This window comes from Ptiloglossa arizonensis, chromosome 13 (assembly GCF_051014685.1).
Source record: "Ptiloglossa arizonensis isolate GNS036 chromosome 13, iyPtiAriz1_principal, whole genome shotgun sequence".
Classification (NCBI taxonomy): domain Eukaryota; kingdom Metazoa; phylum Arthropoda; class Insecta; order Hymenoptera; family Colletidae; genus Ptiloglossa; species Ptiloglossa arizonensis.
The window spans coordinates 6,536,876-6,560,988 of NC_135060.1; the positions used below are offsets into that span (position 1 = coordinate 6,536,876).

Below are 24,113 nucleotides of genomic sequence, written 5' to 3' on the forward strand. Positions count from 1 at the left end.
GTGAGTTATTACCGATTTTACGATACGAATCGTATTTATTAACAATTCGAAACGATACGTTTGTTGAACCACGCGACGTTAATTCGAATAATTAGATTGTATATGCTCATCGACGCGGATCGATTCGCTGTTATATGTTCGGTACACGATACACGAACTACACGGTGTATAGTCTCGTACGCGATTGATTTCTCGGTTGCTTTCAAAGCGTACGAGTGAACTCGTAAGAAAGAAATTATTTGTTTCAGGAGGAAGAATACGATACTCTCTTCGGGAGGTACATTTCTTTTCGGAGCTCCAAGGTCGTCGGTATTTGTCGATCGTAATGATATTTTTATTAGATCGAAAACGCGAATTCAATAGTATTGCAAGGATAATCGAGCGTTTCGTAGAACAATACTTTACGATTTAATTTTCCACAGAACTTCTTCAATCGACAAATATATACTGAGTGATTTGTGTGCATTGTATAAGTTTCGACATTTTATTATTCAAATTTGCAGTTTTATTTAAATTAGGAAACAGTGTCCTCCATACCGTGTACGTCTTATTTTAATCATGAAAAATTTGATTTTCTTTATGTATATAGGTAATTAGGTCAGAATTCGTTCTCGTGGTATGAAATACAATTAATATCGTACAGCTAAATAACTACACACTTATCTAAGACAGATTACAAACAACATATACGTCTACTGTACACGTATCGAGACAAAACAACGTCCATTAGCGGAAAGTAAAACAGTGTAACTCTGCGACGATATAATTTCGATATTACGTAATATTGAATAATAACGTAAAATTGATCTCCGTTAAATGAATCTATAATTCACGATAAATTCACTGCTTGCAGGACTACGATAAGTGAAAACGAACCATGGAAAGTAAAATAAACAAAAGCGTGCATCGAATGAAAGATAATGGATACTTTGGTGCGACGCGAAAGCTCGAAGATCCAAAACAACACTACCGAACAAACAAACGAACATCGATCCTCGAAATGTCAAATACTGTCAAAAAGAAATCTTGAAAACTTTGTAAGCGAATCTCGTGCAAAAATATAAATTAAGAGCAAGCGTATTCAAGCAGCACGTTTACGACCAAAAGTGATCACAAAAGTTCCACGTATATTTATCCAATCCGGAAAAATTGGACGATTGCTCGATGCCTTGGCACCGATACAAAATTTTCACCTTTCGACGACAATTAATGGTGCGAAACGCACCGACCACTAATCGTACCTACACGATCGATCACGATCGTTCTCGAAACGAACACTTGTACGACGTATTACCGTCTTATCGGGGCCAATTCTCGAAACTTGTGAACCGTTCGGTCGTTTCGCGACACCTTCACCGTAAAACGTCGTCCTGGAACAGCGAGAAAAGTGTAGACACCGATGTGATATCGACTGCTGTCGGTGGAATCGCGCGGAAATTCCCACACGACACGAACGATACGTAGAAGGGCGGTACCAGACACGAACCCGTGTGGCACTGGGTATTCTCCCCTTGCACCTCATAGAAGCCCTCTCAGTTTGCGAGTGCAACCCTCGGTGAATCCTGCCTTCCTTGGTATCATCGGTGATTCTCTCGTCTGTTCCCTAAGCACGTTGGTTTCGTCATGTTCGTACAAGCACCGCCTCTGTTGGTCCTGCAAAGATCGGAAAATTCGGAGGAGGACAGCGACGAGGAAGGCACGGGCGATGTCCTCCAGGTTGATCGTTTCTTCGTTTCCTTCGCTCGATTTCACGGTTACTTTCTCTTTGTCCAAGTATTAACTTTTGGTCATTTGTGCGATCGTTTAGGAATATTCTGACCTTCGACTCTGACTTTCCAATCGAAAGAATACAATTCCGAACGTGCGAGTAAATAATAGACACTCGGTCTTTCGGTATTTCGGTATTTCGTCCCTTTTGAATCACGATTCGTTTCATTGCGTATAAAATTGTTAAACGAGGTCCGTAAAATTTGTTTCTTCGTGATATTTTGTAGTTGTCGTAAATAAATATTTTGAAGATAGAAATATCGACTTGTGTGGAACCTTCACAGAAAATGGAGGCAATTTCCGTGGTTCTGGTATTATATCGATGGTAAAATAATTTGCTTAGCACTTTAATTAAAATAGATCCGGTAATAAAACGTCGTTAATAGAACACGTGTTTCGATACTTTTCTTAGAATGTAGTTGTTTCGTTATTATAATTGCCGGTTAAAGTGGTAGTGTTACCGCTTGGAATTATTTAGATAATTCGAAAGAAGTGATTTCAGAGCTGCGAAAAAGGAATGGCACGTGTGAACGTATACCGGTGTCCGACCATTGAAAAGGCGCAACCATTTATTCAGCGATCGCTTTTAAAATGCGTGAATGCAATGACGAAGAAAAGATTAATAGCTGTCGTCGTCCTCTTTTTCAGAAACGCCGCGAAGAATGCGAAAGAAAGGCGAGACGAGGGGAAATGGACCCCCGACTGGAATTTGCTTTCCAGCTCTTAATGGATGCGACGCAGTTGTCGCGTCACGAGGTCATGGACCACGTTTTCGAGGGAGACATGCTTGACGAAATCAATCAACTGTTTCTACCGCACATGAGGTCGACCCTAGTATGGTATTATCAAGAAGTGGAGGAGCCGGACGCTGTACGACCTCCGGAAACGGTAATAATTTATCGTAGTTCTCTTGCGCGAAGAAAAATGAGAAACGAACAAATTTTGCCCGATCGAAAATACTCGGAATGAATAATACTGTAGCTGGTAGAAGAGAAATACAGTTCATTCTGTGAAAACAGCGAAGCGAGAAGACTAAATCAATGAAGTGTCGGTCAAGATCTCAAGGACAGTCTGCGCAGTATCTTTTCAGGTACCATAGTCGGAGCAAATTTAAGTGGTCGTTCAAGGTCAATTTTCCAACTGGGAATCATTGTAAATGTAGCTCCTACTTGGACGTCGTGCGAGTTTGCGCGAATAAACGACAGATGGAGTAGTGGAGAATAGTGATTTGGTGGGGGATATAGATTCAGCGACCTTGAGCGACCGATTAATTGTACTCCAACTTGGGAAATTTTGTTCGAGACTTTTCTAATTATTCTCCAGGCTTTTTCTTCCGATTAGCAATTGCAAATATTTTTTTTGCAAGAAAAACCTTCTCTTTTCGAAACGTTACTTTCGCTCGAAAAGAATCGGGAATATGAAAATAGAATTTTCCGTTTTAAAATTGGATCGTTCGTATTCAATTTTCGAACAGTCAATAGGCGCGGAGTTCTGGAGAATCTTTCGGTGGCCTCGAGCAGCCAATTATTTCCGCCCCGACTTTGGCACAAGGAGAAACCTAAACGCGCAGAATATAATAGGCGTTACACAGACCTCTGTTGTTCCACGTAAAGCTCGAACGTTTCTCGGGGACCCCGGTGAATCTCTTTCGTTCATTGTGCCGCGAATATATTCTTTTATTGCGAAGATACAAACGAAAACGACCAGCGCCAGACCGGGTACGAATGCATCGGCGCCGAAAACTAAGGAGCAGAAAGAAACTAAAGAACCGGCGAAGAAAAAACTGTTTTTGACCGATGGATGGCAAACTCCTTGCACCGGAGTGTGCATTTACATGTTTAGGTGAACTTCGCTGGTAAAATAAGGCGATACTCGGTTTCAAATCGTGTATTCAGAAAAGAACTGGTTTTCAGGATCAGCATCTCGAAACAGTTGCCCGAAGAGGGATTCCAGAAGGATCTTTACACGGGTGTGATCGACACGAAGAAAGTCGGAATAATAACAGCGATACAACGGGTGGTCGAGTACGTTTTCATGGACGCTCTCGCGCATCCTGGCCTCGAAGGCGAGGACGACTGCCCGATGATCAAAGGCCTTTTATTGCCCGGCTTGAGATCTTTCTGCAGTGCCTTGAAAGGTGACGATCGATAAATTCCACGTTGTAAATCATTTTGTTTATTCGTTTGGAATTACCACCATCGTGAACGCCATCCATCATTCACCGATTTTTATTCTCGAACGAATCGACAACCTGGACGAAGATGGTTATCTCACTTAATGTATTATCCGTCACGAGTTCTTACCACGAAACGTTTCTCGATTTTGAATTCTACGCAAAAGTGGTTATCTTTTCATCGAATTTCTCGTTTGCAAAGATATTTTCCAGAAACGATCGCAACGTTTTTCACAGTTTGCGAACAGGTAGCCGACGAGGGACGGATATTCGACGACGATAAAACCTTGATGGGAGAGGTGCACAATTTCGAAGAGGCGAAAGCGTTCGTGGCGAAGGAGAACGCAGTGAATATTACGGAGCAACGAGTGGAAACGTGGATCGAAAGGCTGAAGGACTTCATGGTTGAAAGCAAACAAGTGAAACGGGAGAACGACAATTCCGGACCGCAACAGGAACTGGAGTATTGGAAACGGAGGGGGGCACAGTTCAGTCAACTAGTCAATAGACTTCAGGTTCCATTTTTCTGTCCGCGTCGCGATTATTCCGTTTTTAAAACACGAAAACCCAGCGTTTCCATTTAATGCGCGATTCCAGGATCACGAAATACGTATGTCGCTTTTGTGTCTCCAAGTCGCCCGCTCCAAGCTGATAAAGGACTGGGTCGACGCCGAAAACGAAGTCATGTACTGTTACAACGAAGCCAAGGACAACGCAAAGTTCATCCAGGCGCTCGAGAAATGCTGTCATTGTTTGTACTTGGACGACCCGGTGAGATGATCGACGAATGAAAATAGTTGATCGCGATAGATATCGGAAATTAAAGATTCTTATCATCGATAGAAACGGAAATTACAAAGAAGCGTTTCCCTTTCGCTTGTTCGCGAACTTTCTGAAATATTATAGATACCGAAACGAGAGAAATACTTTTGTTCCTCGTGAAATTGGAATTCAATGAACGAAACTGGTTTAAGTAAAAATAATTGAAAATCGAGTACTCGTACTCGTACTCTGGGTAGAGTAATATTGATAATACGCAAGATATCTCTAAAATTGTTGATCAAATTTTGAAAGTTCATTCAACGTGTTTTGAGGAAGACGAAAAGATAGAGAAATAGTTTCTTTTTAACAGAAGCGATCCATTGAAATACGATATAACAATATCTAACGAAAGTTATAGAAATGTCTTCTTGATACAAGTTCTCTTAAATTTGTCTACAACTGTAAGATACGTTTCTATCCTCCAGATAAATATTACAATGCAAGAATAAAGTTTGGTCGACTATCTCAGAGACATCTTGTATTCCTGAAAATGGAAAGAAGAGCCATAAGATACCAGAAGCTTCGTTTATTTTTCAGGTAAAAATGAGGGACTCACTTGTGTCGTTGTTGCAAACAGTTCGTCTGATATACAGTGTTTCGAGATATTACAACACCTCGGAGCGAACCAGTTCCTTGATGATAAAGATTACGAACCAAATGATCGTGGCGTGTAGGGACTACGTCACGAATAGGGGTCGAGAAACTGTCTGGGGCCAGGATCGAGCCGTAGCCAGATCGAAACTGAAGCACTGTTTGAGACTGAACAAGTAATGGTAAAATTTGAATGTCGAGCTTTTATTCGTTTCGTTGTCAGTATCAGAAGACAGTGACAAAGGTCGTTGCGTTCGAAGGGCTTACAGGGAAACCTACAGACTCGTTCGGTGTTCACCAGCTGTGACTGAACAAGAGTTCTCGTTTTCGGAGACCCACGTATTCGGAAGGTTCGATTCCTTTTGCGACAGAATAAGAAAGATACTGAGCATGTTCGAGCTGATACAGGATTACAAAAGCCTCTTCGAAAGACGAATGGAGGGCTTATTGTTGGGAGAAGGTACGAGCGTACGCGCGTTCAATTTTCTACGCGCGTAGATCGAAATTAAATTTCAGAATCGATACGAGTTTCGATATTTCGACTGTAGATTTTTAACAAATAAATCTCTCTCGTCTCGGATACGTATATTGGTCCGTAATAGTTGCGACAAATTTCGTCCACGTCCCGTGTGTAACAGATTTGAACTCTTCGTTTCCTGCGAGAAGATGAAGAACGAATTTCACTTTTCCAATAGCATTGGACGACGCGATAAGAACTTTCGAGGAAGCCGAGAATATTGCTACGACTAAATCGTACGACTATTTGGATCCGAGAAACGCTGACTTCGATACCGATTACGACGATTTCATGACGAAGACCGACGATCTGAAACAAAATATCGGCGGCATCATTGAAAAAAATTATGCCGACGTTTGGGAGACGCCTCAGGGTATACGATTTTTAACTCGATTCGAAAAAGTGAAGTAACGCATTCAATAATTACCCGATTCTCGGATTATATAGAAATCGTTACAGATTTCTCACCAATCTGTGTTTAAATTTAAAATTATTTTCCATCCTTCAAGGTTAGCGAGAACATACCGTTAACGAAATTGGACGAAAAGTACAACATAGTGGTGAAATATTGCGACCGAGAAATAGATAGAATACTAAAATTGTTCAAAAGGCAAAGAGACGATCCACCGTTGCCTAGACACATGCCAGCCATCGCTGGGAGATTAACTTGGGCCAATTCGTTGAAGTAACCGACGATATAAAATATTCCGAAATTAATTGTATTCGCGATTGTATCCTTGTTTTTTCTTTAGAGTACACCTCGACGAGCTGGCGACATCGGTTTCGAGTCATCCAGTGTTGAAGACGTTACCCCTCACCGTAGAATTGGAGAAAAGATACAATCACGCTCTGAGCGTTCTGTGTCAGTACAAGTCGGACATCGCGGAAGTCTGGACTCATCAAAATTCCTGGGTCATCGAAGACTGCTTGAAACGGTAAATCGTTTATCGATATTTCACTGTTGACTACGAATAAACGTTCTGTTTCGTTGTCACGAACAGATCTTTACTGGTGATAGACGAGAGGACGGGAAAGATTAAAGTGAACTTGGAAGGACGCGTTGTCCTTCTTCTTCGCGAGGCTGACTGCTTGGCCAAGCTCGATCTGGAAATTCCGATCGTCGCGCTAACGATTTTAGCGAAAAAAGATCATTTCACTCTGATCACGGACTCCCTTCAGTTAATGATCGAGAATTTCGTTTGCACGGCCAGACGTGTAAAATTGGAGGTCAGGCCACTCCTATTGCCTCATTTGGTTCGCGTTGCATCGTTATTGGAGCCCGGTTTGGTCTCCCTAACCTGGACCAATCCGGAATGGAAAGAATTTTATCAGGGCACCAAGGAGCAAATCAAAGAGTTCGATATTCTGATCACGAGGGTACACGATGTGTACGATAATAGGTGCGTATACAGAACTGACACGAACGTGTCGCAAATTGAGAGTTTATTAATATCTTCGAGGTTATAAAGTATACAATTTTTACACACTCGCAAACTTTCGAATATTTTTATCTGTGAAATTTACGAACTGCTATTGTATCCTCGAAACGTTGACGAACCCTCGATGTTTGTTCGATACTTGACAGAATAAAATCACGATACTTGTAATATTTCGTCATTCTCTCTGGTGAAATTTATTTCAAGAAAATGTTCAAGCCTAGAGGAAAACCAATCTGTTTGTTGCAAGGATACTCCAAGTACTGACAAGTATGCAAAAGATCACCTTACATTCTCTACCAGAATCTGATCAACCTTGGACGATAGAGGAATTCGTGGAGAAGACCGAGGAAATATGCAGACTCGCAGCGGTAGATTTATATCGTAAGAGTATGATGGTAGAAGAGGCGGTGGAGGAAGTACTGGACCTCGTTAAGAATGCCGCGGAGAACTTCAAAAGCGCCGCTAATTCAAGCCAATTCGATTTTTTCAATAACGAAGGTGACACGAAGGCGACTTTATCGCGTTACTTTTTCATTCTTAATAACATTTTTCAACTTGACGGTAGACACGTCGTTGATCGTGATGAAAAACCGGAACACGAATTCGATCGATATATTAATTCTCGATCGACGAGTGTAAAAATCCCAATTGCTTGAAAAAATAAGAAAAGCTTCGAGTTCGAGTTACACGAAACACCCCGTATTGCTTCTACGTTCTGTATTATTTCTGTACCTTAAATTTTTCAATTGTTATTTCCATCTTCTGCGTTCTCGTGTTATAATTTACGACGAACTTAAAGAAACTGACGAAGACGCGGATCAAGCTGCTCAGCAAGACTGGTCGTTGGTGTGGAATTTGTTCGACGATCCTCATCAACTATTGACGACTCCGGGCAGTCTACCGAACGGAATGCACGACATGGTGCGAAATGCAGTCTCCGAGATGCGGAGGTATTATTCCAGAAAGGTTGTAGATGTTCTTATAAAGGTCACCAGGACCTCGTTGGATGCCATTAGGAAACGATTCGTTCGTGACATCGATCCAGGTACCTTGCTTCGCTAGATAAAACGAGAATCTCTGTAAAATTTCGTGAAGAGTCACATCGGTTTCTAATGTTGAAAACAGAGAAAACACCGAGCCCGATTTTTCTGCTGCACGCAACCTTGATGATACCGGTAGTGACCGTGAAACCAAGCTTGGACGATGTCCAGGAAGTTTTAACATTGGTCGGAAAAACGATAGCTGGTGTCGCAAGGGGAGTTTCCCAATGGAATTTCAGAGTCAACAAGGTAAACTTTTAGACGTTAGATTTTTGAAGAAAGAGTGGAAAATATGAATGCAAAGAACCATTGGAAAATTGAGTGCTACGCGAAACGAGACCGAGTAAAATTATTTATAAGTGTTCTCATGAACACCTGAGGATATTTTCATGAACGAGAGAAAGATTTTCATGGTGAAATAATTTGATCGATCAGAATTCTTGGGGGCACGCTTACCCGAGAAGAAGTTTCGCAGACATCGTGCTGCGAGCTCAAATGCAAGTCGCGAAGAAGAAACAAGAGGAACCGGAGGAACCAAAGATTCGAAGGCGACGATTGTTCAAAATCATCTCCGAGGAGAGACCGATATTTCCGGATCAGGAGAGGAATTTTCACGGGATGGTGATGGACAACAAGGAAATAATGAAACTGTTGTCCATACTGAACACGTGCATGCTGGAATTCAAATCGGTAATCAATTGTGTGTTACATTTATAGGAAATTGAACGACACGATTGAAAGAAATAATATTATTGTCGCAGGATCTTACAGAATTTATCGATCGATGGAAACCTTACAAATTTCTCTGGAAGAACGAACGCAGCATGCGGGAATTGTTGCAAATTTCCCTGCCAGAATTCGAGGCCACTCTCCGAAAACATAGCGAACTGGAGGACCTCTTGGCCACCGAGCCCGACATGATCATCTTCGGAACGTCTATTGCCATTTCCACGGAGAAATTGAAATACGGCCTGTACACGGAAATCAAAGGTGATTCGTCAAATTAAAATCTTGTCTACTTAAACACCTCTCTGAAAATTCGTATAAAAAAAGTTCGTTTCTCAAATCCTCTAAATAAGAGAATGGTGCACGATACAAGTAAGCGTATTCTTCACAAAAAGAAACAGATAACACCAAAGGTGAAATTCTTTTCATTTATTTCTCCTTTAATATATATATTTCACGGTGTTTCGTTTCCTCAGCGTGTACTCATAAAATTGGGCAAGCCATGAAGAAGAAATATCGCCGCGAGATGGAGTACGTTTACGCGTTGATGAACGAAATGGCGCGGAAACTGGACCGTCAGGTCCGTGATCTCGACGATGTGCGTCTGATCATGGACACTCTGAAGAAGATACGCGAACAGGAGGTGGACATGGAACTGAAGATCGATCCGATCGAAGAAGCTTTCAACATCGTCACGAGATACGAGGTCCCGGTGGATCAAGAGTGCCTGGAACAAGTGGACAATTTGCGTTACACTTGGCAACAGTTGCTCAGACGAGCCCAAGAGAGTCACGTGTTGTTGTTGAATCTGCAGCCGCAGTTCGAGGAGGATCTGAGAAACAATCTCGAGAAGTTCCGAATCGACAACGAAATGTACTGCGAAGAGTACAGGTCGTCGGGACCGATGCAACCGGGCCTGAGTCCCAGGGAGGCTTCCGACAGGCAGATTCTGTTTCAGAATCGATTCGACGGCATGTGGAGAAAGCTGCAAACGTACCAAAGCGGTGAGGAACTCTTCGGTTTGGCCATCACCGATTACCCCGAATTGTCGCAGATCAGGAAGGAGTTGAATCTACTTCAAAAGTTGTACAAGTTGTACAACGACGTCATCGACAGAGTCAACAGTTACTACGATATTCCATGGGGCGAGGTAAGTTGTTTCTAAAAGAATTAATCGACTAATATCAAAGCTCGGAAATAGAATTCTTATCTTGTGTAATTTTGAGTATTGTTACGTCGTACGTGGACAAACTAGACAGAGTAAAGTATAATAGTGTTAACAGCTACTTCTATACGATATAAGCGAACCTAGATCTTTGCAATCGAGAAAAAACTTTGAAAATTTACCAAAACCGGTCTATTACCTCCGAACAGAAGCAACTCTTCTTCAATTTAATCCGACGAGATATCTTCGATTTAATCGTTGAGAAAAAAAAAGAAAAGAAATTATGCTCCCTAATAACGCGAAGAACCGTAGACCTTGTGTAACGCCGTGAAAATTCCACAATTTTGTCGGAGAACGACAGGCGTAATCGCGCGTCTCGTACTTATCGTAACGAGGAATCGAGGCTACAAAGTTAGGTGGAAACCAGTTCGGTTGCTCGACGCACCCCGTGTAAAAAGAGACATTGACACGACGCGCAGGTCAACATCGAGGACATAAACAACGAGCTAATGGAATTCCAAAACCGGTGCCGCAAGCTGCCAAAGGGCCTCAAGGAGTGGCCCGCGTTCTTCGCCCTGAAGAAGACAATCGACGACTTCAACGACATGTGCCCCCTGCTAGAATTAATGGCGAACAAGGCCATGAAGCCGCGACACTGGCACCGGATCGTGGAGGTGACCGGTTACTCGTTCGATCTGGACAGCGAGGGTTTCTGTTTGAAGAACATCCTCGAGGCGCCGTTGTTGAGGTTCAAGGAGGACATCGAGGACATCTGCATCTCCGCTATGAAGGAGAAGGACATCGAGGCGAAACTGAGAACCGTGGTGAACGAATGGTCGTCTCACGAGTTGACCTTCATGACGTTCAACAACCGAGGAGAATTGTTGCTCAGGGGAGACACCACTGCCGAAACGATCGGTCAGCTCGAGGACAGTTTGATGATCCTTGGCTCTCTGATGTCCAATCGCTACAATGCACCGTTTCGCAAACAGATACAGCAATGGCTCACCGACCTGTCCAACACCAACGAGGTCCTGGAAAGATGGTTACTGGTGCAGAATATGTGGGTTTACCTCGAGGCGGTGTTCGTCGGCGGTGACATTGCGAAACAGCTACCAAAGGAGGCAAAGAGGTTCAGCAAGATCGACAAAAGCTGGCAAAAAATTATGCAAAGGGCACACGAGACACCGGGGGTGGTGCCCTGCTGCGTGGGGGACGATCTGTTGAAGCAACTTCTACCACATTTGCAAGAACAGTTGGAATTGTGCCAGAAATCTCTGAGCGGGTAGGTACGCGATCGAAGTTGCTACCGTTTTAATTTTATATATAAATATCGTTTCTTTAAACTCGTGTCGTGATTAAAAATGTTGGAATAGCTTACGCGTCTGAAGTCGACGATCGAATTAGGTATTTGCTCGAAATTGATTCGATTGGAAATGTTTCGTCGTGTACAAAATGTAGATATTATAACAGATAAGGCAAAGCTACGAGGTAGAGTGGTGGGGATAAGCCCATCGTGGCTTTGAACAGTCAATTGATTTTATACGAACCGTGGAAAGAACCCTTGTCAGAACGAACGAGCATTAAGAACGAAAGCTCGAGTATTTTATGCGTAAATATAATTGCAGATACTTGGAAAAAAAGCGAATGATGTTCCCAAGATTTTTCTTCGTATCGGATCCCGCTTTATTGGAAATACTCGGTCAAGCATCTGACTCTCACACGATACAGAATCACTTGCTTTCTATTTTCGACAACACTCGTTACGTCAAGTTTCACGATATCGAATATAATAAGATGACCGCCATCGTATCTTCGGAAGGTGAAACCATTTTGGTACGTAATAAATACGTTTACAAAAAAAAGAAAAAAAAATGTGTCAACGTACAAATAAAAATGTAATCGCTCGCGAAGTTAATATTTTTGTCGTCGCGACGTTAAAGTCGCGATAGATGCTTTACAGATTTACATTAATCGATGTTGTTTCTAATTGACATAGCTCGAAAAGGCCGTAAGGGCGGAAGGTTCGGTGGAGGCGTGGTTAACGCAACTTTTGCAAACGTCCCAGCAATCTTTGCACTCGATAATACGACAGTGTTACTCCATGATCAACGACGCGAACTTCAATTTCCTCGGTTTCCTGGATAAAATGCCAGCCCAGATCGGTTTGCTCGGAATACAAATGATCTGGACCAGAGACAGCGAGTTGGCATTGGCGCAAGCTCGCGCCGATAAAAAAATTATGACAGAAACGAACAACCGATTCCTCGATCTACTGAACACGTTGATCGATCAAACGACCAGAGATCTCGCGAAAATCGAGCGAACGAAATTCGAAACTTTGATCACTATACACGTGCATCAACGTGACATCTTTGACATACTGGTGAGTTCTTGAAACAAACGTCTCTAGAATATTGTCAATATTAAGTATCGCTCGAATACTTTTCGATGATAAAGCATACAAGGTGTCTCGTGAAATTGAACAAAGTATAATTCTTAGACAGCGATAGATACAGGAAAATTGTACACTTTTCGTTATTTATTAATTCGTTAGTAGACCCCGGAATATTAGAGACTAGTTACAGAAAGTTACCGGATCAAAGTTAACGTAAAACGTAACGTGAAAAGTTAAATTTTCTTTTCGATACAAGTTCACATTTAAATAATTTCTCGCACAGTGTCGTTTGAACGTACGATCGGTGAACGATTTCGAATGGCTGAAACAATGCAGATTTTACTTCAAGGAAGACCTCGATAAAACGTCTATATGCATAACTGATGTAAATTTCACGTACCAAAATGAATACCTAGGATGCACGGAACGACTCGTTATCACTCCGTTAACGGATAGGTGATTCTGATCTTAGAATTTCGTGAAAATTTAATTGGAGTTTCTTTTTCAATTTATTTATATTCTCAGATGTTACATAACCCTTGCGCAAGCGTTGTCGATGTCGATGGGTGGTTCACCCTGTGGACCAGCTGGTACCGGTAAAACGGAAACCGTGAAAGACATGGGCAAAACTTTAGCCAAGTACGTGGTGGTCTTCAACTGTTCCGACCAGATGGATTACAGAGGATTGGGACGAATTTACAAAGGGTTGGCGCAGAGCGGTTCTTGGGGTTGCTTCGACGAATTCAATAGAATCGAGTTGCCGGTTTTGTCCGTGGCTGCTCAGCAAGTCGCAGTCGTTCTTGCCGCCAAGAAGGAGAAGAAGAAGCAATTCGTTTTCACCGACGGTGATCTGATAGACATGTGTCCCGAGCTGGGAATATTCATAACTATGGTAAAGGAAACTATACTAAAACTAACGAAACTAAACTAAGTATCGCGTATTAGACCCAATCAATTCATACGGTGTATCGAAGTTTCGAAAATATTAAACACCTTACCGGACAATAATCGTGTAAGTGATCCTCTAATTATATTTTGAGCAGAGAAGAAAAGAAAGGGAAAAGATTACGATGATAAAATTGAAAAATATTCGTAGTTGTAAATTAAATAAATGCACGTTTATAGAACCCCGGATACGCCGGCAGAAAAGAGCTACCAGAGAATCTGAAAATACAATTTCGCACCGTCGCCATGATGGTACCCGACAGACAAATCATCATTCGAGTGAAGCTGGCCAGCTGCGGTTTCCTAGAAAATATCACACTCGCCCGAAAATTTTACACGCTGTACAAGCTCTGCGAGGAACAACTCACCAAACAGGTGATTCTCTTTGAAACTTACGAATCGTTGTTTCCATATCAGTTAATGTTTCTTTCTTTCGCGAAGGTTCACTACGACTTTGGTCTGAGGAATATACTGTCCGTACTGAGAACCTTGGGAGCATCGAAAAGGGTGAACTCGAAAGACTCCGAGAGCACGATCGTCATGCGCGTTTTGAGGGACATGAATCTTTCGAAACTCATTGGTGAAGTTGCTAGTGTCGTTGGATCGAAATCTACCGGTCGCTCGAAGCTACGGAGAAGGTTTTCGTGTCTGCGGTCACGCGATCTTGGCCACTTAAAAAGAGAGAACTTGACAACCGTGAACGTCACCGATTCCGTGTTGGTCAAGTAGCCCCGAGCGACCAATTGAATTCGATCTGCAATTCCAAAGGAACGTCTCAAAGTGAACCACACGAATCGTGCATTAATAATTTCAGACGAGGACGAACCACTGTTCATCTCTTTGGTGGCGGATTTGTTCCCGAATCAAGCACTCGAAAAGACCGCCTACCCGGAACTAGAAGCTGCGATCGATCAACAAGTGGAAGAGGCTGGATTGATCTATCATCCGCCATGGGTGCTGAAATTGATCCAGTTGTACGAGACCCAGAGAGTGAGACACGGGATAATGACACTGGGACCCACAGGAGCTGGGAAAACAACGTGTATACACACTCTGATGAAAGCCTTAACGGTGTGCGGTGATTTCCACAGGTGATCGAATTTATGAATATTCAACAATTTTTGAAAAGTAATTTTATCTCGAATATATTTTCGAGAAGCTTGAAATCGTGGTAGTTTTCCTAGATCCTGTCCAACTTGGAATCATAAGAAAGAACTAATAGAAAACATAAGAAACAAATTTTCTTCGATTTATCGATCAACGGTCAATAAAAATTTTTCAGAGAAATGAGGATGAATCCAAAAAGCATAACAGCCGCTCAAATGTTCGGTCGACTGGACGTAGCGACCAACGATTGGACAGATGGAATATTCTCGGCCCTGTGGCGTAAAACATTGAAGTTGAAAGAAGGTGAGCACGTATGGATGGTCCTCGATGGGCCCGTCGATAGTATTTGGATCGAAAACTTGAATTCCGTGTTGGACGACAACAAAACCCTAACTCTGGCTAACGGTGATCGTTTACCGATGGCCTCTACGTGTAAGATCATCTTCGAACCCCATAACATCGACAACGCGAGTCCCGCGACGGTGTCTCGTAACGGGATGGTGTACATGAGCTCGTCAGGTCTGGATTGGAATCCTGTGGTGACCGCCTGGTTGAAAACTCGGACACCTTTGGAGCAGGAAGTGTTCGAACGATGTTTCGCAGATTCGTTCGGTCAGGTAAGAACCTGCGTGAATTCGTGTTCGATAGATCTCTGAACCCTGTCGCGCGAACCATTTTACAGATCTACTCGTGGAGTACTCAAACTCTAACGTTGACCATCGAGGTTCTGCAATGCAATACAGTGCGACAAATGTTGTGCCTCCTGGAGGGTTTAGTTCCTCCCGAGATCCCCGTAGAGGACGAAGAGGACGACGAAGCGGAAGAGAAACGGCAACCGATGACGGTGGATCATCTGAAACGTTTTTACATCTTCGCTTTGGTGTGGGGTCTAGGAGCACTGTTAGATACACCCGACAGAGAAAAATACGATTCGTATCTACGTGAAAACTTCGGAAGCCTAGATTTGCCAGTCTCGAACAAGTACCCGGAAGCGAAGGTGTTCGATTTTTATGTAACCGAGAAGGGTAAATGGGACACGTGGACGAGCATGGTGACCAACTACGTTTACCCGGAATACTCGACGCCCGACTACAGCAGCGTGTTGATCCCTATTCCCGATAACGTGAGGATACAGTACTTGATCGATTTGATCGGCCAACAGGACAAAGCCGTTTTACTGATCGGCGAACAAGGCTCCGCGAAAACGGTCATGATGAAATCGTACATGAAGAAGGCGAATCCGGAAACAACGTTGAATCGTTCCTTTAACTTCAGCTCGGCAACGAGCCCCCACCAGTTTCAGAAAACTATCGAAAGTTACGTCGAGAAACGTCTAGGGAACACGTTCGGTCCGCCGGGTGGCAAGAAGATGATGATATTCATCGACGACGTTAACTTGCCGCAAATAAACGAATGGGGGGATCAAGTAACCAACGAGATCGTGCGTCAGACGATGGACATGAAGGGATTCTACTCCCTCGAGAAACCCGGGGATTTCACCAGCATCGTGGACGTCACCTTCCTCGCTGCGATGTGCCAACCCGGTGGTGGAAGAAACGATATCCCGTCGAGATTGAAGAGGCAATTTTGCATCTTCAATTGCACGTTACCCGACGAGTCGTCGATCGATCGTATCTTCGGTACCCTCGGCGAGGGGCATTACAACGTTAAAAGAGGATTTTCGGCGGAAGTTAGGAACCTCGTGAGAAAAATGGTACCGTTGACGAGGATACTCTGGGAGAGAACCAGAGCCAATTTGCTACCCACACCGGCCAAGTTCCATTACATTTTCAGCCTTCGAGATTTGTCGAGAGTCTGGCAGGGCATGGTCGGCACACTGTCGACCGTCATCGATCAGGAAAGCGTTCTGATGTTGTTGTGGAAACACGAATGCAGCCGCGTTTTCAGCGACCGATTCACCTTGCGAGCCGATAAACAATGGTTCGAGGATGAAATAGTACAGGTCACGAGGGACATGCTGGGAGAAAAATACGTGACTATGCTTAATCAGAATCCTGCTTTCGTCGACTTTATGAGGTACGCGATCACGTATTTAAAGAAACATTCGCGTTCTACGATAGAAGCTGTTTTCTAAGGGGAAGGGGAAAAGTAACCAGTGTTTCTATCGTATCGATACACCAGGTACAGGGTACAACACGGTATACCTAACTGCAATGCGATAGATACATCCGTTACTTTTCCCACCCCGTCCGTGCAGCCTTTGCCCCGCTCCTTGCACACTTCCGTATTCAAAAATACATTAATTATATTCGATACTCGCAGCACTGTTCACCGAACGTTTGCGAAAACGAACCCAAGATTCCTAACGCGTTCTCCTTTTGTTTCGCGTCTATCCGGGTCACCATTTTGATTGTAATTCTCAGAGACGCACCGGAACCTACCGGGGAAGAAAGCGAAGACGCGGATGTGGAATTACCGAAAGTATACGAACCGGTTTACGACGATCAAATCCTCCGGGACCGACTGGACATGTTTCTGTCGCAATTCAACGAGATGCAACGGGGCTCCGGCATGGACCTGGTCTTCTTTCCCGATGCGATGCTGCACTTGGTCAAAATATCCAGAGTCATCAGACACCCCAAAGGGAACGTAATGCTGGTGGGTGTCGGCGGATCGGGCAAACAGAGCCTCACGAAACTGTCCTCGTTCATCGCTGGCTACAAAACGTACCAGATCACTTTGACCAGATCTTACAACGTGGCAAACTTCTTGGAAGATCTGAGATACCTCTATCGAACGTGCGGGGCCCAAGGCAAAGGTACCACGTTCATTTTCACCGATCTGGACATCAAGGAGGAAGGTTTCCTGGAATACTTAAACAACATCCTCAGTTCCGGGGTTATCAGCAATTTGTTCACCCGCGACGAACAACAGGAGATCATCTCCGAATTGACGCCAATTTTGAGACGCGAGAATCCGAAACGGTCGATCAATAACGAACTGGTGATGGATTATTTCCTTCAGAGGACCTGTCAGAATCTACACGTGGTGTTCTGCTTCTCCCCGGTGGGGGAAAAGTTCAGAAATCGTGCCCAACGTTTCCCGGCCCTCATATCCGGTTGCACCATCGATTGGTTCCAACCTTGGCCCAAAGACGCTCTGATATTGGTCGCTAAACACTTCCTGCACGACTTCGACATCGCTTGCACCGGCGAGGTGAAGGCCGAGCTGGTCAACGCCCTGGGTTCTATACAAGACATCGTTTCCGTGACGTCCACGGAGTACTTCCAGAGATTTCGTCGAGCTACTCACGTCACGCCAAAGTCCTATCTGAACTTCATCGGCGGCTATAAGAACATTTATCGCAACAAGCAACACGAACTCGCAGAGGGAGCCAAGAGAATGGACACAGGCTTGGCGAAGCTCGAGGAAGCTTCGATATCGGTGGAGATATTGAAGAGGGATCTCGCTGTGATGGAGAAGGAACTGGTTCAAGCTTCCGAGAAAGCGGAAACCGTTCTGTTGGAAGTAACGGAAAGAGCGATGCAGGCGGAAGCGTTCAAAAATCAAGTGCAAAAAGTGAAAGAGAAAGCCGAACAATTGGTGGGCTGTATAGCCGAAGAGAAAGGACTGGCCGAACAAAAACTGGAAGCTGCGAAACCAGCGTTGGAGGAAGCGGAGGCTGCTTTGAACACAATTAAACCGGCTCACATAGCTACCGTTAGAAAGCTGGGCAGACCACCGCACCTGATCATGAGAATCATGGATTGTGTGTTGATTTTGTTTCAACGTAAGATCGGACCGGTCGTTCCGGACACCGCTGCACCCTGTCCGAAACCATCCTGGTCGGAATCGTTGAAACTGATGGCCAGCACCACGTTTCTCCTTCAACTGCAAAATTATCCGAAGGACATTATAAACAACGAGATGGTCGAGCTGCTGCAGCCTTATTTTCGAATGGAAGACTACAACATGGAAACCGCCAGACGGGTCTGCGGTGACGTAGCAGGGCTACTGTCCTGGACGAAGGCAATGGCTTTCTTCCATTCGGTCAATAAAGAGGTTCTACCGCTAAAAGCTAATTTAGCCTTGCAGGAAGCCCGACTGAAGGTGGCGATGGAAGATTTGGCAAACGCCGAAAGGGAATTATCGGAGAGGGAAATGGCTCTGCAAGCGGTGAAAGAGCAATACGATTCGGCAGTTTCGGAGAAACAGAGGCTGACGGATGCTGCGAACGTTTGCTTTAGGAAAATGACAGCCGCGACCGCGTTGATCAACGGACTCGGCGGAGAAAAGATACGCTGGACCGAGCAAAGTAGCGAATTCAAGGTTCAGCTTGGACGTTTGGTCGGCGATGTTCTATTAGCCACGGGCTTTCTGTCGTATTGCGGGCCCTACAATCAACAATACAGAGCCAGTTTGGTGTCCGCCTGGATGAACATTTTGGCGACGAAATTCATTCCCTTCACCGCAAATCTGAACATTACGAACATGCTCGTTGACAGCGCGACCATGTCCGAATGGACGCTCCAAGGTTTACCCAACGATGAGCTCTCCGTGCAGAACGCGCTCATCGTAACGAAATCCTCGTCGTATCCGTTGTTGGTGGATCCTCAAAACCAGGGGAAAATGTGGATCAAGAACAAGGAGTGCATGAACGAGCTGCAGATCACGTCTCTCAATCACAAATACTTCAGGACACATCTCGAGGACAGCCTCTCCTTGGGCAGACCGTTATTGATAGAAGACATAGCGGAGGAGCTGGATCCGGTTCTCGATAACGTGCTCGAGAAAAATTTCATCAAATCCGGCTCGATCGAGAAAGTGATCGTCGGGGACAAGGAGTGCGACGTGATGCCGGGGTTCATGTTGTACATCACCACGAAATTACCAAACCCGGCGTACAGCCCGGAGATATCGGCGAAAACTTCGATAATCGACTTCACCGTGACCATGTTGGGCTTGGAAGATCAGTTGCTGGGCAGAGTGATCCTGATGGAGAAAGCGGACTTGGAGGCCGAAAGGGTGGCTCTCTTCGAATCCGTCATGACGAATCAAAGATCGATGAAGGAACTCGAGAGCACGCTTTTGCACCGGCTCACGTCTTCCGAGGGTTCGTTGGTGGACGACGAGGCGTTGATAAACGTGCTCAGGGAGACCAAGACCACGGCGGAGTCGGTAAACGAGAAGCTGAAAGTGTCCGCCTTGACGGAGAAGAAGATCACCCTGGCACGTGAGGAATTCCGCGCGGTCGCTTCGAGGGGATCCATCTTGTACTTCCTTATCGTCGAGATGAGCAACGTGAACGCGATGTACCAGAACTCGTTGAGGCAATTTCTGACGATATTCGACAACTCGATCACGAAATCCGTGAAGAGCCCCATCACGAACGAGCGAATAAATATAATCCTTCGTCATCTCACCTACGAGGTGTGGGCGTTCACTTTGAGGAGTCTGTACGAGAGGCACAAATCGTTGTTCACGTTGATGCTGGCGATGAAGATTGACTGCCATCGGGGCGTCATTTCTCACGCGGAGTTCAACGCGTTCATAAAAGGTGGCGCGTCTCTCGATCTGAACGCTGTGGCTCCGAAACCGTTCAAATGGATCCTGGACATCACTTGGTTGAATTTGGTCGAGATCAGCAAACTGGAAACGTTCTCGGACGTTTTGGCGAAGATCGAGTTCAGCGAGAAAGAGTGGCAAGCGTGGTACGAGAGAGACAAGCCCGAGGAGGAAGAACTTCCTTGCGGGTATCAAAAGAAACTGGACGTGTTCAGGAAGCTGCTTCTGATCAGGTCGTGGAGTCCCGACAGAACTTTGTCCCAGGCCAGGAGATACGTGATCGAATCGTTGGGAAAGGAGTACGGTGAAGCCAAGATTCTGGATCTGGAGGCCACTTGGTTGGAATCGGAAGTCAGGACTCCGCTCGTATGCATATTATCGATCGGCTCGGACCCCAGCCCTCAAATAACGGCACTGGCGAAGCAAAAATCTATCCGTGAGCATCTTCGCGACGACGTGGATGCATTTCGACGCGTCGAAACGGATGGAAACGATTTATCGTCGTTTGTCTGCGCAGAGTTGAGATCCGTGTCCATGGGTCAGGGTCAAGAGTTTCATGCACGACGGTTGATCTCGGACGCTATGAACGCTGGCGGTTGGGTGTTGCTGCAAAATATTCACTTATCGTTGCCCTTTTGCACGGAAGTGATGGACGCCCTCGTTGAAACGGAAACTATCCACGAGGCGTTCAGACTTTGGATGACCACCGAAGTGCACGCCCAATTCCCAATTGGCTTGCTGCAGGTTCCGTTCGTGCGTTAGTATTATCGAAGAAAAATTCGTGTCAACGGGTAACGTTCGACTTTATCCCAGATGGCGATCAAATTCACCAACGAACCACCGCAAGGTATCAGAGCCAGCTTGAAGAGGACGTATCAAGGTGTGACGCAAGACTTGTTGGATTACAGCACCCAGTCCCAATGGCCCCCTTTGCTCTACGCTGTTGCGTTTCTTCATACCGTGGTCCAAGAGCGTCGAAAATTTGGACCACTCGGCTGGAACATACCGTACGAGTTCAATCAGGCTGACTTTGCCGCGTCGGTTCAATTTATACAGAATCATTTGGACGACATGGACCCAAAGAGAGGGGTGTCGTGGCCAACCGTTTGCTACATGCTTGGAGAGGTTCGAATGTCTCTTGCGTTAAACGATTTACAGTGGTCGTTGTAATCGATATCGAACTTTTAATTTGCATCGAATCGATCACCGATCACCGAATCCTATTTCAAACGATACGTTGCTTGCCATCGACCGAACAACGTACAATCCGAAAGATCGTAAAGTTTGCATCGATTGGTCTCGACTCGTCGTGTTCAAGATCGTTTCAAGGTCGTATTATCGTTTCGATATCGAATACACCGTGCAAAGTATTCAAGTACGTAGTTCATTGGTTCTCACTTTCATTCTTTGTACGACTCGTTCGGTACAAAGTCGAAAGAAGGATGATAAAGATCCACGTTTATCGGTTTTGGTGTTGTCGGTTCGACGAGTACAGGTTCAATACGGCGGCCGTGTCACGGACGACTTCGACAAACGATTGTTAACCACGTTTACACACGTCTGGTTCTGCGACGTATTGCTACGACCCGGCTTCGAGTTTTATCGCGGATACAAGGTACCGCTGACCAGAAACCTTCAAGGATACTTGGACTACATGGACAGCCTGCCTGCCACGGATACACCGGAGGTTTTCGGGCTTCATCCAAACGCGGATATCACCTACCAAATAAACACGGCGAAAGGAATACTCGACACGATCCTAAGCGTGCAACCTAAAGAGGGAGGTGCCCAGGGTGGCGAAACCCGTGAAAACGTAGTGTACAAACTGGCCAACGATATGTTAGCGAAATTACCGAAACAGTACAACTCTTTCGAAGTGAAGGAAGCGCTCCAACGAATGGGAGCATTGCTACCGATGAACATATTCTTGAGACAAGAAGTCGACAGGCACGGTTCTCCGTTCTTTCGTTTTTAAATTTCTTTCATCCTTGCGACGATCGATTTGATCGATCGTAACATTTCTCTTTCAGAATTACGAGAGTCATCAAAGAGGTACGCACCACCTTGACGGACTTGAAGCTGGCTATCGAGGGTACCATTGTGATGAGTCAAGGATTGCGTAAATCATTGGACGCGATGTACGATGCCCGCATACCGGAGAAATGGCTAAAAATATCGTGGGAATCGGCGACACTTGGATTTTGGTACACAGAACTTTTGGAACGGGATCACCAGTTCAGACAATGGTGCACTCATGGCCGGCCCAAGGTTTTCTGGATGACCGGTTTCTTCAATCCTCAAGGATTTTTAACCGCTATGCGTCAAGTTAGTTAAAACAGCATTTTCTAATACCGATCTTAAGTAGCGTTACCACGATCGGGATGAAATTAACCGACTGCTCGAGGTCTTTCTTAATAGTGGATAGTTCCAAGTTCGTAAGTGTACCATGCCAATTGGAGATCTCTGTTCGAGAAACAGAGCGCTCGTAGCTGAATGTTTGAACATAGAGCAATACGAGCTATAATTTCTTTCGGCAACTGTTCTTGAGAATCGCATATTGCTCTTACAACTTATATACTTATTATATGCACTTTTATAAAAAGGCTAAGCGTACTATCGAAAATTGTCATTCGATAAGAGTACCACTTGGTTGAAAGCCTGATATTTAATTTATTTTTCAGAATTTCCTTAAGATACGATTTGTCAATTCCTTTAGCCAGTATACTTAGCAACAGCGTCACTAGTTTAAAAGAATACTATATATGCCTTTCAAATAAAAACCTAAAACGAATCGCATGGTACAGGAGGTAACTCGAGCGCACAAAGGATGGGCCCTTGACTCCGTTGTTTTGCAAAATTTGATCACGAGATTCAATAAGGAAGACATTAAGAACCAGCCTCAGGAAGGAGTCTACGTTCACGGTCTATTCCTGGAAGGTGCTTCGCTTGATCGTAAAACGGGCAAGTTGGTGGAAAGTAAACCGAAGGTCCTATACGAACAGATGCCCGTGATTTACATTTACGCAATAAACACAACTGCGGGCAAGGATCCAAAGCTTTACGAGTGTCCTATATATAGGAAACCACAGAGGACAGATACAAAGTACGTAGGATCGATCGATTTCGAGACCGATCATAATCCTCGACATTGGACGCTGCGTGGTGTAGCACTTTTATGCGACATAAAATAAAATAAAGTAAAATATTTCATAAGCGATATTAATTTTTTCTCGTTTCATTTAATTTCACATTGTCGTTCGTTTTAAATTGGATAACATTTCAATCTATTGTAGAGCAATATCAAAATAAATATACAAAGCAATATATTGAAAGAAAAGTATGCAGTTAAATACATATAAGACGATTAAACGAACCAGTAAAACACTACTTAAAAAAATTCATGTAGTATTATCATTGGCTTTATAAAACTGATTTTATATTACAAGAAAGTGAACTTTGCGGAAGTTGAAAAAGAAAATTGTTGATTGTGCTCTGTATTTTGTTGCATTTTTGAAGGAAACAAAAGATACAAAAATAGATAAATATTTGTTTTCATTCGATACTTTTTAAATTTTATTACAAATTAACAAACATAAAAGTTGCATTAACAATCTTAACATTATATACATTTCTTTACTCTTTGCCCACTATCCATCACGGAACATGAACCATTTAAAATTCTTAAACGAAATAACTATATCACGATCTTAACAAAATAAAATAAAATAAATACTTTCTAATATCGAGAATTCCTACGATATGATTAATAATAGTTAACTTTTACTTATTTAGTTTCCAATTTAGAAATTTATTACAAAAATCAGTGTACATTTAAATCAAAGCCGATAATACTTCAATTACAAAAAAAAAGTAAATTTACAAATAGCTATTATCGCT

At 44.0% G+C, this 24,113-nt stretch overlaps 1 protein-coding gene across 1 annotated transcript; it reads left to right on the forward strand.

The window, feature by feature from the left end:
• Nucleotides 1-1,570: 1,570 nt before the first annotated feature.
• Nucleotides 1,571-23,413, forward strand: Dhc1 (dynein axonemal heavy chain 1). Its single transcript, XM_076325047.1, has 34 exons — nt 1,571-1,716; nt 2,416-2,655; nt 3,455-3,609; nt 3,681-3,904; nt 4,178-4,455; nt 4,538-4,711; nt 5,300-5,529; nt 5,614-5,813; nt 6,049-6,272; nt 6,380-6,555; nt 6,623-6,805; nt 6,872-7,270; nt 7,557-7,807; nt 8,109-8,354; nt 8,435-8,598; nt 8,785-9,039; nt 9,111-9,339; nt 9,552-10,225; nt 10,720-11,525; nt 11,869-12,076; nt 12,240-12,626; nt 12,922-13,094; nt 13,164-13,530; nt 13,764-13,958; nt 14,025-14,163; nt 14,398-14,674; nt 14,866-15,307; nt 15,373-16,727; nt 17,075-20,652; nt 20,734-20,960; nt 21,030-21,341; nt 21,712-22,163; nt 22,247-22,541; nt 23,021-23,413. The coding sequence occupies exons 1-34, from the start codon at nt 1,624-1,626 to the stop codon at nt 23,405-23,407; spliced, it is 13,995 nt and encodes a 4,664-aa protein (XP_076181162.1). The 5' UTR covers nt 1,571-1,623; the 3' UTR covers nt 23,408-23,413.
• The last annotated feature ends 700 nt before the right edge of the window (nt 23,414-24,113 follow it).